The following is a 17,810-nucleotide window of genomic DNA, read 5'->3' as shown; positions in this document are numbered from 1 at the left end:
TGCAACTGTCTAAATTCTACTAGTCATGAACTAGCACACCACATTTCTATACAGACTATTTGTGAATCAAATACTGAGGAGTGGGGAGGAGGGCAGAAAATAACTTCATATTAAAAGACAAAATTCTGAGCTACAGAACTTGTAAAGGTTAGAGTATGGATCCTAAACAAGGAGCAGTTAGAAAGCAATGCTTCTTTTTTATTTTCTCAAAGGACTATCTAAAAGAAACACAAAGTGTATCTCAAAACATATTTTAAATCTTATTAGCGTAGGTATTCTTAAAATAATCTTGAAAATTAAAGTAACTACATTTCCTTTTAGAAAGAAAGGCGAAAGAGCATCCAAATCTTAATCAGTAAAAAAAAAATAGGGTGCTGGCTTTCATTTTCCTTTTAAATGGGTTTGGGGTTGAAACATAAAACCTCAAACCACCATTAGAAAAACGTGAAAAATCTGCTTTAATCTAGCCCAATGAAATTATATACAAAGAAGCCAATACGATTTCATGATTTCCCTGAGATCGCCAATATTGATCGAGGAAAGGGGGAGGGATGGTGGTAGAGAGGCTAGAGGGAGGGAAGCAGGGAGGGAGAGAGAGGGAGGGCGGGAGGGAGGGAGGAAACGGCAGGGAGAAAATGCAACTCACCTTTCTGCTCCCAGACACATCGAAATGCAATTCCCAGGAGCAGATTTATCTTGGTGGCCTGGTAAATGAGTTTATCATTTTGAAAAATAATTTAAATGGCAATTTATATACTTCGGTTTCTGTGAGGAAGCAGCACCACTCTGGGGTCATTGGCCATTCCTTGAGCCTGAAGCCAGGGGAGCAAAAACTACCTCTAGCCTTTAGCACTGGGGTCCATTAAATGAACCCCTTCCCAGGCTTGTTTTTCTCCTGTCTCATTTCAGCCACTCAGGAGGCCAACAGCAGGTTGCACTCTTATGAACTTTTGTTCAACTGGGTGTGTATTTCAAACATTAACTGGCTCAAATTATCCAAGTGTCCAGCCATCATATATAAAGTAGGGAGTGGAAAGAGATACAGTAGAAGGAAGAAAGGGGGAGAGGAAAGTAGGAAAAACAAAAAAAAAAAAAAAAAAAAACCCAGAAAACTGAGTTATTTTACCTGTCTCCTGTTGTGACACTAAAGATGTGAAAATCCAGAAAACTATGTTTGGCAAAGCCAAGTGCTTCCTTACCCAGGCTTTGATAACATGGAGAAGATTCTATTTGAAAGAATAATTGGTAACGTATTGGCCAGAGCTCAATAAAGTTGATCTATGAATAAAGTCACTATACATTCATGTGACCGGATGGTGTTCAAATGGGGAGGGTCTCTGTAGCTAGAAGAGAGAGGAGGGCAACAGAAAAGGTCACTGCGACTAAGAACTGTTTTCCAAATGAATTAAACCTTTCTGTAGCACCAAGAAACACATACAGTATTCCAGGCTGTCCTTGTTTTCTTATCAAGTTTTCTCTAACAGCTGGAAGTGGTTGGCGGGGGCTGTCTTAAGGAGACCCCCTGCTCTTCTTTTGACAGCTGATCAAAAGAAAATAGGTCACGCTTCTCAAACTTATGTCCACCCTGTCCTTAATTACTGTCTCTTTAAACAAAGGCAACATCTGCGCAACCTCAGCGAGCTTGAATCTTCGGAGGCAAACAGAGCGCAACCTGCTTTGGAAGAATCTGTTACTTTTGAGGCTTTCAAAGCCGAGTGTTGGCCTCTTTGGCTGTCTTCAACTACCCCTACACCCCCACGCAGGCCGCAGAAATCACCACCTCTTTTCTCCCCCAGCTCCACTTCCACCTCCCGATCAGTGGTTGCCAAACAACGGAAATTCTAGAAAGAATAAGGTGCACTTTTTAAAGCTGTGGATGCGTCTGGAACCGGCCAGGGGCTAGGATCTTTTCAGAAATAAGGTTTGAATATACAGATGTCAGTCCAGGCTCGGTGTCACCTACCCCCATAACCGGAGATGTTCCTTTCCCGGGATTCCAGAGTGTGTGTGCGCGCGCGCGTGCTTGTGTGTACCGCGCATTAGGAGAAAGATCCGCGGTTGTTGCCCCGGTCAGTTCGCATGTTCCCTGCCCCCAAGAGAAGTTTGCTCACTATAAGTATCGGCAACAATCTTCACCCCCACCTCACCAGTTCTACACTCTCCCCCCTTCTTTTCAAGCCACTGATGGAGCGAGCACTTGATCTTCTTGAAACCGCAGCTCTCGGAATTCGAATTTTGTTTTGCAATTTAGCAGGGCCCTTTTGAAGTCTCATAACTGGGAGATTTATGGGCTCGCGGAGTAATTAAATGATGTTATTGTGTTAACTTTGCATACATTACGGCTGCCCGCGCTGCCCGTGGGCCGTCTACCCACCGCAGCTTGAAAGCTGCAAGGGCCTTGGAGTTCCTTTTGCCGAGTAGATTATGCATGCCCCAGCCTCGGGAATTTACCGTGCATTAGAATACACTAGCGCCTGCATTTTAAAAGGCTAAACTACTGGCTCTCAGCTAGGGACTCTCGGGAAGTGACTCGCTAGGAGACGCACGTTTGTTTTTACAGGAGCACGGAGTCCCTTCCTCCCAGCTTCGAGAAAAGCTTTGAGGTGATGCGAAGGGGACCAAAGCAATGCCCCTCTCCCCAGATCCCAGCTTCCCAAAAGGGATATAGAGCGGCATCTTTCACATAATCTCTCTCCCTCTCTCTCACTCCAGCCTCTCTCCATCCCCACCCCCCGCCCTTCTCCTCCCTCCCTCTCCTTGACGTTTGATTCCAGTAGCAAGCGAGGAAAAAAGGCACCGAGCCGTCAGCCAAACATGAAACCCGAAGCCCCGCCCCTCATCCATTCATTGGTAGTTGCATGTCAAAAGCCCGCCTCCCGGAGCAGAGGCGTCCGAGGAATGGCTACTTGCGGCGCCCATCGAGTGCGGCCCCGCCCCGGGTCCGGGAAGGTAGGTTGGCTGCCCCAGCGAGCGGCAGAGCCCTTCTGGACAGCTCCCGCTCACCCAAACAGAAGACGTCGGCGCCGGAGCGGGCTGGGACATGGCGAGGCAGCGCGCCGGCCCAAGCGGCGGGGCTCGGTGATCCCTTCTTCCCTCCCTGCCCCCTCCCCTCTCCCGCACGCAAGTCCCGTCCGCCCCCACCCCACCCCCACCCCGGGCGCGCCCGCCTGTCCTCAGCCCGGGACACACACCCGCACACACGCTCTCCTGCACACACTCACGCACTCCCGCGCCCGCCCCTGTACCCACAACCGAGCCCAGCCACGCGCGCCTTGCCAGCCCGCCGGCCTCCCCCGCCGCCCCCGCCGCCCCCGGGCCCCGATGGACTGAATGAAGGCTGCCTACACCGCCTATCGATGCCTCACCAAAGACCTAGAAGGCTGCGCCATGAACCCGGAGCTGACAATGGAAAGTCTGGGCACTTTGCACGGGCCGGCCGGCGGCGGCAGCGGCGGCGGGGGCGGCGGGGGCGGCGGGGGCGGCGGCGGGGGTCCAGGCCATGAACAGGAGCTGCTGGCCAGCCCCAGCCCCCACCATGCGAGCCGCGGCGCTGCTGGCTCTCTGCGGGGTCCTCCGCCGCCGCCAACCGCACACCAAGAGCTGGGCACCGCGGCAGCAGCAGCAGCAGCAGCATCGCGCTCGGCCATGGTCACCAGCATGGCCTCGATCCTGGACGGTGGTGACTACCGACCCGAGCTCTCCATCCCGCTGCACCACGCCATGAGTATGTCTTGCGACTCGTCCCCTCCCGGCATGGGCATGAGTAACACCTACACCACGCTGACGCCGCTCCAGCCGCTGCCACCCATTTCCACTGTCTCTGACAAGTTTCATCACCCGCACCCGCACCACCACCCCCACCACCATCATCACCACCACCACCAGCGTCTGTCCAGCAACGTCAGCGGTAGCTTCACGCTTATGCGCGACGAGCGCGGGCTCCCGGCCATGAACAACCTTTACAGCCCTTACAAGGAGATGCCCGGCATGAGCCAGAGTCTGTCCCCGCTGGCTGCCACGCCGCTGGGCAATGGGCTGGGCGGCCTCCACAATGCGCAGCAGAGTCTGCCCAACTACGGTCCTCCTGGCCACGACAAAATGCTCAGCCCCAACTTCGACGCGCACCACACTGCCATGCTGACCCGCGGTGAGCAACACCTGTCCCGAGGCCTGGGCACCCCTCCCGCGGCCATGATGTCGCACCTCAATGGCCTGCACCACCCGGGCCACACTCAGTCCCACGGGCCAGTGCTGGCTCCCAGCCGCGAGCGGCCCCCATCGTCCTCATCGGGCTCGCAGGTGGCCACTTCGGGCCAGCTGGAGGAGATCAACACCAAAGAGGTGGCCCAGCGAATCACCGCGGAGCTGAAGCGCTACAGCATCCCACAGGCGATCTTCGCACAGAGGGTGCTATGCCGGTCTCAGGGGACTCTCTCCGACCTACTCCGGAATCCAAAACCATGGAGTAAACTCAAATCTGGCAGGGAGACCTTCCGCAGGATGTGGAAGTGGCTGCAGGAGCCGGAGTTCCAGCGCATGTCCGCCTTACGCTTGGCAGGTAAGGTAAGGGGCACCCAGGAGCAAGGCTCCCCGTGCTCCTGATACAAGTCTGCGCGTCTGGTCACTTTTCTTGGTTCTCTCTTCCTCTCCCCTATACCTTTCCTCTTTTTTCCTTCCTCTGTTTTTTTTCCTTCCAGTTTCTTTTTCTCTTCTTTCTCTTCTCCCGTTTTTCTCTTTTCTCTCTTCCTTCCTCTATCCTTTTCCGTGAGCTTTCATTAACTACCTCCCCCCCATTTCATTCGCCCTCCTCTCTGTGCCAATCTTTGCCCTCAATTTCCCACCTTTCCCAGCAGTGGGAGGTGCGATGGGGTGGCGGGGTAAGGTGTCTTCGAGGACTCTTTCTTTCCAGATCTCACAGAAACTGCAAACTACACTTATTCAAAATCTCGTGCACTTGAACTCTTCCTTAGACAACAAACTTAAGTTTTCCAGGCTACCTACTCTCCCTGTATGGAGGCAGTTAAGGGGCTTTGCTTCTTAGAGTGGAAAAAGATCTCTGCACTCCCTCCCACCCTCCACATCAGCCAAACTTCTTTGGTCACTGGCAGGAGGCACAGCCTTGCCCGCTAAGGGAGCTGACAGCCAGGAGGATACAACACTGCTCCTGGAGTCCATCTCCTGCCTTGGTGTTGGCCAGGGACTTTCTGACCTGTCTTGATTAAAAGAGCTCCGGTGCCACTGCCTATAGAGAGGGGAGGGTGCCAGGAGGAGACTGGGAGTGTTACATTCGCCGTTTTAGGAAGGAGAGAGAGAGAGAAAGAGAAAGAAAGAGAGAGGTGTGTGGAAGGGAGGGCGCTGTGCCTCCCTCGCCAGCCACCCTTGCCCGGCTCCCGGCTATTTGTTGAGATTTGCCGAGGTATGCCGAGACTCCGGGAGAAGGCTCGGGTAAAGAGGTGCTGATAAATTAAGATGCAGGTTAGTTAATACATGTCGGTTGCAGATTGAAAGCTCCGCCTTTGCATTAACCGGGCAGCCAGGAGGGCTGGCGGCCCGCGGGAGAGGACGGGGTCGAGGAGCCGGTTACATTGTTCTGGAGCGGGCTCGGCTCTTTGTGCCTCCTCTAGCGGCCGAGCCGCGAGGTACAGCCCTCTATTGTTCTAGGACAGAAATCTCCCGTGTGGGCGGCGGGTGCAGGAGCTAGAGCGAAGGACGCGGCAGTGGCTTCCGACTGGCATATAGTTGCGCGCCTTTGTGCGCCCAGACCTTGCGCGGCGCGCGTGGTAACTGCTCTTACCCCCAGGACCAAGCCATGATCCCAAAGGGGCAGAGTGTCCAGATCTCCCATTGAGGAAGACGCACAGTAACCTTACTGCAAGCCAGTATAGGCGGCTTCTCCAGATGGGTGGGAGGGAGGTTCTCTCAGAATCCGCGGGCGCTGGGGGGACAATTCTTAGTGGCTTCGATTTGCATAGCGCGGGTATTGGGACCCGAGATTCGGAGTCAGCCCGCGCGCACCGAGCGCTTCCGGGGCTGTGAGCTCCCCGGGGTGGGGGGGGGGCGGGGGGTTCTTGCGTTGCTGAACCCGGCCTATGGGGTGCACTCTACTGTCGCCGGTCTGGGCTGGGGGATGTGACAGGCATCTTGTTCACTTGGGCCTGGGGACGGGGGTATTTCCGCTCTGACAGCCTCCTCCTTAGCCAGCTGTTGGGGAATTAGGATTTCCATGCAGTAACCACCCCACGGTGTTGATCTCAGAAGGTTAAAAAAAAATCTGTCACCCCCTAAAATGGTGGGCTTTAAATACTCTTGAGTATACTTAGGAGTCTACTTGATACTTTTTTGTCCTTTAGTTTACCTTTCAGCCTTTCCTACAATTTTTTTTAAGATTTACGCTTGGTTCCTGGCAAAGATAAAGCAATGAGAAGAAAGTGACGTGAGGAATGAGCTGGAGGTTGACTGACGATTCTGTGGTAGTGCTTCTTTGTTTTAGATTTCTGCCCCCCCACCCCCGCCCCCAAGGCCGCAGGCTCTCTCAGGCGGACTCCAGAGTCGGCTGGCTTCCTGGGCTTTGGTGGTCAGAAGGAACTTGGCAGCTGCTCTTGGGGGTACAGTTAAAGACAGGGTGACAGCTTTTCTACTCCGGCCCTTCTCGGAGCATTGCCGCCCCCTCACGCCTGTAGCGCAAAGAACACAGCTTATCTGCCTATGTAGATCGGACTGTGTAGATCTGAAAGCCAAGGGGAAAGCACTCCTTCACTATTTAGGGCCTGTCTGCTTTTACGGCGGCCCCAAGTATTGCTGAGATGAGGAAGAGTGCATCTCCGGGTCCTCAGCCCCACGCGGCCCGTTAGTCGTCTGAGTAGTGACTGCTCAGAGCCAAACCTCGGAGAGCATTGCCCACACCCGCGCGGGCTTTGGAGCACAGGAGTGCTGAGACTGCCTCTACAGGGAACTGATCGCCTCCTACGACAAGCGGGAAATGCCGCTGAGGACCCGGCTTTGCTCAAGCATTCAAATGTGTGTCTGTTTTATTACCCTGGGTTGAAAAGGGACAAGAGCTTTAGCCTTTTTATCTGGCCATTTTATCAGCAACTACAAGTGTGTTGAGTGGTTATTATTACATAGGAGGCTTTTCAGTTGGGGTCAGTAGATCAGTCTCTTCAGACTGACGCAGAAGCTGGACTGGTAAGTAGGTATTATGTACTCAGGAGCGCTGGGGGACATGAGCAAATGGAGAAGAAAAGCGGAGGTCTTCTCCGCCAGGAGTATCGATCGGAATCCCCGCTGGGACGCACTGAGGGCCCAAACCCTTGGCCCCAGGGGTTAAACAAGCCAGCAGCTCCGCTGGGCGGCTGGGCCCGAATCCTAGCCCAGGGCCTCCAAAACACAGCCCCTACCCTGCCCATATCCGGAGTGTGCATGTGTGTCTCTCTCTCCTTTTGGCTTTCCTTTCTTTTTCTCATTTTGGGTCCCTTTGGGGCCCTGCCAGAGGCTCTAGCAGACAAGAGTTGAGGGGCTTCAGAATCCCGACATCTGAATAGGCAAGCCTGCCAACCTCCGGGACAGGCACCTCTAGTCACTAGGAAGGCAGTCCGTCCTTCCTGCCGCCCGTGGGTGGGTTACCAGGCTCTCTCCCTAATGACTGTTTTGGCTTACCAAGCTGGGTACCGGGGTCACTTAAAAGGTGAAGGGGAAGGTGTCAGGGAAACTCGGATTGCCAAACATTAGAATTCAGAAAAAATGAACTCCAAACATAGTTTGGTGTGGAGAGGGTAGTAAGTGGTTGCAACCCCACCCAGGTGGATCTCTTCTGGGGTTCCCACGACAAAGGTCCTAGTAGGGAGGTTTTTATTAACCTGGCAAGAGGCAACAAGGACAAATTCCCGAAGTTTTGAGGCACTTTCCAGTTTTGAGCCCAAGGGGCCTCAGCACCAACCACAAACACTAACAAGAAGTGACTTCGAGAATACAGGTATGAACCTGAACGGGCGCGCGGCGGAGGAAAAACTCTGCTTTCTATGGCAAGGAGGGGTTTTTCAATGTTGGAAGACAGCGCAGAGTCCGGGATTAAGTTCTCTGCTAAGGTTTCCGCTTTCAGTTAGCCTCCTCTCCCCGACTGCTCGAAGTCCCTGCCACCGACAGACGCACAGGCAACAGCTCGCAATTGCCAGGACGGAGCTAACATCGTACAGCAGGCGGAAAGCCCTTAACCAACTCAAAAAGTCGCCTAGACCACCTGCCACCCGCCGTGGTGCGGCATCGACTCGACAGTGCACAGCTGCTCCTGCCAGCGGCGTTACTTGTATGCATGTCCCCTGCTCGCAGGGAATGTCCTTAGACGAAGCGGGTCGCAGGAAGAAACGAAGCGGGTCTCTGAAGAAAAGGGGTCCTTCTTCCTAGTGCACTCGCATCCCACCCCCACCCCACCCAACACCTCCCCCTTTCTCGGACTGCGGGCCCACCCCACCTCTCCTGACGGGTTTAGTTTGGGACCCCAGAGGCAGATGAGAAGCGCAACCCTCGCCAATGTGGAACAGATGATGTATTCGCCTGCTAGCTGGTCGGATTAATAATTGAAAAGCCTGCTATGTCCTAGCGTCGTCAAGTCCTGGGCGCTCGGAGACCGCCTTTCTAACACAGTAGGGTGGACGTAAGCTGCCAGAGGAGGCGGGACGCCAGGGAGGGGAGTGAACCCCAGCGCTAAAGTATTCCAGGCTGCTGGGCCCGCTTTATTTTTATTCCAGGCTTTCCACCGTGTGGTTATGTCACTTTCTCAAACAAATGTGTATATGGAGTGAGATCGATGCTGATAATGTTTAGAAGATTAAAAGAGCATTAATGCTGGCAACAATAACGTAAACGTGTGGACCCAGATTTCATTGATCTGGAACCTGATCCGGCGCATTTCCAGTAAGTCCGACGGAGCGCTCTTCCCAGCAGAGCGCTCGCCAGCGCCCAGGTTCCCCGGCGCTCCAGCCACGCGGTTTCCCTAGCTGAGGGCAGTTTCTCAAGTCTGACCGCGACTCTGCCCCGCACGAGCCTTCCTCGCCAGTTTTCTCCTCTCGCGAGGCTCCCAGCCCTCTTCCCCGTCCTTTTTGTGCGCGCTCACTGCCCTCTATGCTGCCCACTACCTGTAGGGTGTCTCAGTCCTCACAAAACGGCGCCCCAATTGTCCTGTCCTTGGTTGCGGTGGCCCGCACCTGGTTCAACAGAGCTCGAGGCATCTACGTTTTCCCATGGTAACCTTCCTGAGAAGTCCCCATGATTTTAAATTTCAGCCTCAATATGGACAAATGTCTTAAGTTTGTAAGTGACGTGGCTGAAGTTGCCTGCTAACTTCACACCTTTGTGATCCGAAGTTCCCCTTCATCCTTACCAGTTATGGTACTTTTGACACTGATGCATTAGTTGGGCCATTAAATGCAGCTTTAGTAACAAAAACCTAGGTCTCATCCCTCAGAACAATCAGCTTTGCTCTGGGCTAATTGGGTCGACCAGGGAAGAATCTTGTGACCTACTTTGATGGGAGGCTAGGGGAAAAGACTGGAGAACACCCTAACCCCCACCTGGCTCTGAGGCGAGGGTCACAGGCATATCTGGCGCAGGGGGATTTCTTTGAGACACTCACAGTGGGAAAGAACTCAGCTCTTCCTTCCTAACACCCCACCCTGCCAACCTCTCCTTGCCAGGTGTAGCTTATCCTTCCAGAAGGAGCACAGGAAGGTGAATGTTATATAAAGAATGAAAGAGCTGGGTCTGTAGTGGGGTTTGGGGATGAGAACTAAATTGGTCTTTTTTTAATTATAAATCCTTCTTTGAGAAAACTAAGTTTTTTCTTCATGAGAAGGTCTCATTCTGGAAGGAAAGGAGCATTTACTTTCTTTTCCAAGAACAATGGAAAGAAAGAGGGAGAGAAAAACAAATCTTGCATTGTTCTGCTGGTGAGATGTGGCAGAGGGTGAGCAGGTATTTTTTTCTCATCTCCCCAGCAGCCTCTCCCCTTAAACAAGGGAGCTTCCAAATGCTGCCATGGTTCCTAGTCAGAAAGTGTCATACTCTCTTCTAAAAACCAGTGCCAGGTGATCAGATACTGACAGAGTGGGTTTCCTTCTGGTATGGAAAGCAACTGACCCCCTCAAGGGGGTCACACAAGGACTTCTAAGCTCTGAGAGAAGTGAGTCTTAACAGCCCCCACCTTCATCTTAGAATCCCAAGACAGAGCAGGATTCCTGATGAATGGTGAAGGCAAGGTAGAGGGTAAACAGATTACCCAAGATTCTCTCTTTCCCTACAAGGTGCCAGCAACTGCTCCAACCTCCTCTTGAACCAGTCTGCCCAGAGGCAATAGGATCCTGGGCCAACTTTCCAGGACTTCATTTTAGGCTCACCTCTTGATGTAAGAGAGATCCTAACCCTAACCCTAACCCTTACTAAAGGAAAACCAGAGGAATGAATTGGAGAGCTCTCAGGAAGATATACTGGACCCCACACCATTGCTGGTGGTTGGAGTTAGCAGAAACTGTCTTCATGAAAAATGGTATTGTGTAGGGAGATCCCTGGAGAGATGAAAACCTCAAAGGAGAAGCAGAGAGATTTAGTTTCTGGGTTCTTGCCAAAGGGAGGAAAATGAGGAGGGCATAAATAGAAATAATTGCCTAGATAAATGGCCCTAGGGAAGAGGATAAAGATGGAGGTACCCTGGGCCCTAAACTTCATCTGCATAGACTCTTTGAGCTATGCTTACCCTGATCTTTTTAGGGATCCCCTCCCCTCTACCTGAGGAAGGTTATTTCCTCCAGGGGGATAAATTTTCTTGAGGAAATCCTATAAGATCATTTATGTCATCAGGTGCAGAGTTGGAGCTGGCTCATGCCAAAGAGGGACATCACCAGACCTCTTTACCCACTCGATTCCCCTAAACACTCTCAATGCCTTTGGGAAAGCCTTTTTGATTTTCAAGTCTCATGCAAGGCAATGATTTTTAAAAAGTACGTGGGGTTTTTAGAGGTAGGTGGAAGGAGGTAAGGTAGTTGATTGGGCAACCCAGTACAACTGAATCCTGGCACAGTACAGATGGGCAAGGCATGGAGACAAGACTCGGGCCATGCAGATAGAGATAATCTCACTTGGGGAGCAGGATTCCTAGAACCTGTGGACATTTATTATGAAAAATCATCCCACACAAATTGTCCCAGAGGGCAGGGAGGCTCTTCATTCCACCTTGGCGCCTCTCTCACCATTTGAGGATCCATTACTCTTTCAGTAGAAAGCAGACTTTGTTTGGGTTGGAAGCACACCTCCAACGTAATTTAATCAGCATTGGACTTTGGCTAGTGTAATCAAATATACATATACTTTCTCCTGCAGGAAGAAAAATAATTTCTCAGTAACTGGTATTGACTTGAAGTCATGTAATCTCTGGAAAGCATCACATTTTTAAAGGGAAAGGTAAAAATTAAAGGGAAAAGAAGCCACAGTTTTAGCGGTTTGTCTTGTTGTTACTAAGAAGGGCCAGTTACCACTAAGATAGGGCAGAAAGAGCCCCCCCAAAAGCTCAAATACTCATCCTACTCCAATTGCAGATATTTCACTACAGCTTCCTCTGTTCAGTCAGCCTCCAAGATCTATATTGATAGGAAGCCAGGTTGATTGGCTCACCAAATCTGAGAATGTGGGATTTATGTTTATATTTTATAGATATTCTTAAAGGAACATGTATGGTGTATTAATTTATTACCTTCTTTGGAGAGGTCATAGGCAGCAGGATCTGAATGGACAGAAAGCCTCTTCTTTTAACAGTGCTTGGTAGCCATTGCCAACTTGCTCCCTATTCTGCTTTGAGTCTTGAGCATGAAGCTCTGCCCTAGAGCATACCCCTGGAGCGAGCTTGGGCTCCCCACCCCCAGGGCGAAGCTCTGGGCTTTGCCCAAGTTGAGTCTGTTAGGGAATCTGTTGTAAACACAGATCCATTGATTTGCATTTGTCAGAGAGTAAAGTTAAACCAGTGAAAAGAGAAGCCCTTACCCTTTTATGCAGGGCCAGGGAAACCTTTCATATTGATCCTATTGATCCAACCTTTCCCTTTAAGGAAACCACATAGTTAAAGACCCTCGTTCAATAGATTTACCCTTCGTGCTTGTGATATTCCTTTAAGTGTTCTCATCTAGGATAGCTAAGCATTAAGCCCACACTCCCAACCAAACAAAAATGAAAAGGGGGTAGGAGAAGAGGGGTTAAGGAGGCAGAATTGTGGGAAGTAAAATTAAATCAAACTGAAATGGTAATGACCCAGTTGGGGATGTTTTTCTCATTCTTCTAAGATGACATGCAGAGATAAAGACAAAATAGATTTATTTAACCTCCTCCCCCACCCCACAAAGGAAAATCAGTTTGTATGTGCATGTGTAGAGATGTCTTAGGAACACTACTTTCTACTGTACAATATTTCAATCAAGCCATTAGTTTGATTCATTTAATCTGATTCACTAAAAAGCAATGATACTGCTACAATAATTTTTTTTGGTTCATTTGTAGAAAATCAGGAATAGAATTGTCCCTAGAAAAGCCACATTGAACTCTGCATATGAGCAAGGACACTGAAGATACTTGGAGAAGAGAAAAAGTCTTCGAGCTGCCTGCTCTGATGAAAGTGGGTAGAGGCTAGTCCAAGGTACAACTTTTGTTGTAGAGCAGGGTAGACAGAATCAGAGTTGCTAAATATTGTTCAGTGTTCCTTTTGCTTGCAGATATAAAAATGAAAATCTCCTTTGTCTCTAGAACTGTTGGCACAATTTGTTTCATTTCTTCCTTGACCTGTTTTTGCTCTGTAAATAACATCCGTTCGTGATTTTTTCCAACATGGTGCACAAGCTATTCCTAATTGGCTATCTCTTGGGTTGTTTTTGGACATTCATGTTTGTTTTATGTGATTGAAAAATATTAATGATTCCTTAGGTGAGCTAATGTATTTATCTGCTAAGCAAGTTCAAAGGGCAGAGTTCAGCCATGGTTCAGGTTAATTGAACAGGAAGCAGTGAGCTCGCCAGGCTATGTTGAACAAGGGACCAGTCCCTTAAAATATCACACTCAGCAAACATACAATTTCACTGTCCTTATCCTGGAGTCTGATGTAAGAAGCTCAGATCAACTTGGATTGCCTGTTTAAAAACCCAAAGCAAAACACAGCAACTGCAAGGAAACCTGCAAGTCCCCCTCGGGGAAGAAGAGTTTTCTCATTGGCTAATTGCTTTATTGGTAGCACTGACCTGCAGAGCAGCTGCAGGGGCCTGGATGAAGGCTTAAGGCCTTAGAATAATGTGCTCCATTAGAACAGGGCAAGGCATTTTTTGTTTACTCAATTGGAGCTCCCTGCAAAGTGCCATTAACCCCAGCCCAACTGCGTGCATGCTGCAAAAGCCAAAGGTCACGCCAGTCAGTCTGTAGGCATAGCCCGCTTTGCCCTAGTGGAAGGGAGGGGGCATCCTGCTGGCACTGCCCTCCCTGGGGCTTGGCCCTGTCCTTTGGGCCCCTCCAGGGCTTTGACCAAAGCAAATCAGTTGCACAACTTGTTTACATTTCTCAACTGCTGAATCATGATATTGATGATTAAACAGTTTTGAACTGAGCACCATCAATCACACCAAAAAAAAAAAAAAAAAAATCCTTCCACTGACTCTTTCTTTTCTATTTATGTTCCCTTCATTACTGTGCATTACAGTAAATAGAATTGCAAACAAGGTGCTTTTAGCAGGAATGTAGTCCTGGTAAGTACTTGGATCAAGAGGAAGACAGGCCTACAAACATGGCTGGGGGTTTGCTGGGCAGAAGGAAGGTTTGAAGTGGAGTGGAAGCCGAGTCAAGACTTCTATCACCAGCACCATGAACTAGGGTGCCACCTGCTGGGAGTCTTTGAACTGCAACCAGCATGGCACCTCTCACAAGGTCCTGGTGCCCTCTTTGCTCAGTTCCTAGTTTCTGTGTCCCCACCTCCCATGCTCCACCCTCCAGATTGCCACCCATGCAAACATGACCTTCCCAGAATTATCTTAAGGGAACTTTTCCTGGTCTTTTGAGAGTCTAACCTCTGCTTCTTGTAATTCATTGCCAAGGAGAAACCAATTAACAGTTCTGTCATTAACGAGTTTATTCACCCACCCTATTCCTTGTGGTGCTTGGGGGAAGGAGATGCAGAGAAAGCAAGAAATATGTGTTAGAAGAAGAATGGTTATGTTTGGAAGAAGAATGGCTCAATTGATGGTGCCAGGGAGGATCGTGCCAAGTGCAAGAAGATCAGCAAAGGTAATATACTGTACGAAGGAGAGAGGATGGACAACAATTAGCATCAGCAGAGAGAACGCTGGAGAAAGAGACCAATCAAATCAGTATGCACGAGGTGGGCTCTGTGAAGTCCCTGGGAAGAAAAATGCGAACCAGCCGTTTTGCAATCGCAAAGAAGTGAGCCATTGAGCTAGATTTGGAGCCAGCTGTGGAGCTGGCTGTAGCTCTGTGGGCGGCAGCTGTTTCCAGAATCACCACACATCGATCCCAGCCCGGAGCCCCTGGTAGCCGAGCACCTGTTGGGTGGGTCGCTGCCTCGGCTCCCGTGGCGCGGGCTTCAGCACCATGAACAGCGCCCTGGAGCGCCCGCCAGCCCTGCACCGGGACTGCGGTCAGCTTGAGTTTCCGTCTCAGCCTAGCCAAGGTAGATGGAGCCTTTGGTACTAATTCTGGGCAGGATCCTGACTGGTAGCTTCAGTCCTATACATCTCGATGCCCCCAGATAGAGCAGGACCTCAGATTTTTCTCTCACCCCTGCCTTCTTGGGTTCTCTGAATGAGGTCAGCCATAATAAAGGGAGAGGAGACGAAGATGCTAAAGGACCCTTGCCTTCAGAGAGGACGAGCAGGGCCTCTGTTGGGGGCGAGAGGATTGGCCTGTATTTCTCCAAATTACTGCCTTCTGCAGACATTGGAATTGCCTCCCTCAACGCGGTATTTCAGGTCGAGGTTGCCTTTCAAAGTTTGTCAGTTGCCTCCGCCTACCCCCCACCTCCACCCTCTACAGGTATACATAAACGGATGCTTCTGTTTCTACTCCTGCTTGCTTCTGATTTTTGAAAATATGGTATTCATTCTAATAAGTAATATTCTCACATTAAATTAACGATAATATTTTAGAGAGAGCCAACTGTGAGTCATCACTATCTCACATAAATCTAAAAACTGGGTTTGGTTTCTTGAGAGTCACTAATGATGGGACTCTTTGAAGTCCTCCCCACCACTTCTGCTTCCGCACAAAAGGCGGGGAATGTTGAGTCACATCCTCCAGGCCACACAATGGATTCATGTGGCCCCAGCCTGGGTGAGGGCTGACATTAAGCACTGACCCCTGACTCTGGCCTTTGTCAATCAGTGGCTCTGCTTTATTTGTGTTTTTATTCCAGAAAAAAAGATGCAGGTGGGTTCTTTTGGTCAAGGATGAGGCAGAACTCCCGTCTCTTTGGGTTTCTAGAAAAATGGCCCTTGACTTCCCAAAGCTAATTAAAATGTAAAACTTTTGCTTTATTTCAAGGAACTTCAGTTCAGGCCTAATCTATTGCTAAAGTGGCTCTCAGGGAGGTGGAGCCTGGGAACAGACAAGTGTGTCTGCTTTAAAAGAAAGTCAAGGGTATGATAAATGAGATTTCCTTTCCTGTGATAATTCATCTTTAAATCCCAAGTGACTCTTGTATGAAGGGAAAATCCAGTCCCAAACAAAACAAATTTGGTAGAGCATTCAAACTCATTGAAAAAAAATTCTGTGTCTAAATACCTAAAATTTCACCTAAAAAATGAGCAGAATCAGATCTAAACACTGATTTTAAGTGTATTTAATGAGTTGTAGATAAAACCGTTTCTTCCATTATATAACATTTGAATTTGCAGACATGCATTTCTGGTTATTTGTTGGGTTTCACTATCACAACTTCTTCCAGTAAAACGTGGAATTGACAGTAAGCATGATTTTTTAAAAAAGTCTTTTTATGTGTATCACTAATCTTCTTTTAAAAAAAAAGGTATTACATTCTGCAAGAACATGTTCTGAATGTATTTCCTTCTAAAGAACTCAATTAGGTATTAAAAAGAGATTTTGACAGGACTGTCATGTAAATAGGACCTTTTCTGTGGTCTTCTTTGACTGCAAATATATATTTTTTTAAATGTGTGGAATAAAAGAACTTCATGTTTTTCTAAGTCAGGGCCATAGATCCCCAAATATGAGAAATACAGAAAAAAAAAATCTTGGATGCAGTTGCCTCCTCGTGTATACCAGAGCTCACTTCAGGACAAGTTCAAGGCATATGAGTGGATTTTCTTCAGCCTCGACATCTGACTCCCTCATCCTTTCTTCTTTTCTTCTGAAGAGGAAGAGGTGATCTTCCTGTTGAAGACCAAATCCTCTACCTTGTTCTGGGCCCTGCCTCTGCTTCCTCTCGGGATCCCATCCTTTTCTGTTCTATCTGCTTTTTCTCTCCATTGGTTTTGTCCCATCAGCATTTTTTATGCCTCAGTCTCTTTTATGTCTTTAAAAAATGCTTCCCAGCAACTATCCTATCTTTACCGCTTTCCTCTCTTCACTTCTAGAAAGAGTAGCTGTAACTCAGTGTTACCTGCCTGTGACCTGCCTGCTCAGCCTCAGCCCTTTGTGATCTGGTTCCAGCCGCTCTAATGTACTGAACTTGGTCCCACCAATGTCACTATTGAGGTCTTTGTAGCTAGATCCCATGGACACATCTTAGTTCTTAAGGTGGCCTCTCTGAAGCATTTGACACACTGTAGGTTGACCACTCTTTTCTCTAAATCCTTTTCCCTTCTTTTCTGAAATCTCATCTCATCTCATCTTCTTTCTTTCTCCTGCCCTATCCCCCAATGTTCTGCTCTAGGCCACTTTATTTTTATTTATTTTTATTTTTTTCAGTCAACATACCGTGGAAGATCTTACCCACATGATTACCATCTCGCTGTGCTGAGGACTTATAGGTCTCTCTCCAGTACCTATAGCCCTCTCCTCTCCTCTCCCTGTTTTCTTCTGCATCTGATCATCTTTGCCTGAATATCCTCACAGTCTATTTCAGAGTGAACTCATTTCCTTATCCTTCAGCCTCACTCACCACCACCAAGAAATGAGGCTCTTCTCCTATTCCATCTTTGAATAATATTAGCATGTGCTAATATTCAATCCAAAATCAGAAAGTCAATTTGGGCTCTTTCCTTTCTTCTTTCTCCATTGTCAACCAAATTAGCCATGTGGATTACACCTCTTAGCCATCTGCTGATGTCTCTCCATCCCCTCTGGTGCTGCCCCAGCTGAGGCCATCAACAACTTCTGTAGTCTCCTAACTGATCTGTCTGTCTCCAGTCTTGCCCTCTCTCACCTTTGTTCCATGTTTAAGCTAGAGTGATATTTCTGGGTCCTCAATCTGACCATATAACACCTTGTTTAAAATTCTTTCTTGGCTCCATGTGGCCCCTGAAACAAAGCCCAGATCTCTGAGCAGGGCTTGTGCACTTTATGTGCGGAACTATATTCATCCCTAAACTGTTCGAACTACTGAGTCTCAAGATCTCAAGCGGTTTCACTTATTTATTTGCCACAAGGAAGGATGAAAAAGGGAAGAGGTTAAACTCAAAAGTACAAAAATATGACCTCAGGATTTTATTTCTTTTTAGGTAAATTTAAGTCAATCTAAGAATTTGCAGAATATCAAGTAAGGGCTATGTAAATGCAAATTTTTAGCTTATGATAATTAAAATTATTTGTAAGAGGAAACC

At 48.9% G+C, this 17,810-nt stretch overlaps 1 protein-coding gene across 1 annotated transcript in view; it reads left to right on the top strand.

Annotated features, from left to right (window-relative positions):
- The first annotated feature begins 3,330 nt into the window (after positions 1–3,330).
- Onecut2 (one cut homeobox 2) overlaps positions 3,331–17,810 on the top strand; it is a 41,441-nt gene continuing 26,961 nt past the window's right edge. The window contains exon 1 of the mRNA XM_076837203.2: positions 3,331–4,558. Coding sequence (XP_076693318.2) covers positions 3,331–4,558 — 1,228 coding nt within the window. The remainder of the gene's footprint in view (positions 4,559–17,810) is intronic.

The sequence above is a fragment of the Callospermophilus lateralis genome, chromosome 17 (genome assembly GCF_048772815.1).
Source record: "Callospermophilus lateralis isolate mCalLat2 chromosome 17, mCalLat2.hap1, whole genome shotgun sequence".
NCBI lineage: Eukaryota > Metazoa > Chordata > Mammalia > Rodentia > Sciuridae > Callospermophilus > Callospermophilus lateralis.
Note: the sequence above shows the minus strand (reverse complement) of the source record. Positions and strands in the feature narration are given on the sequence as shown.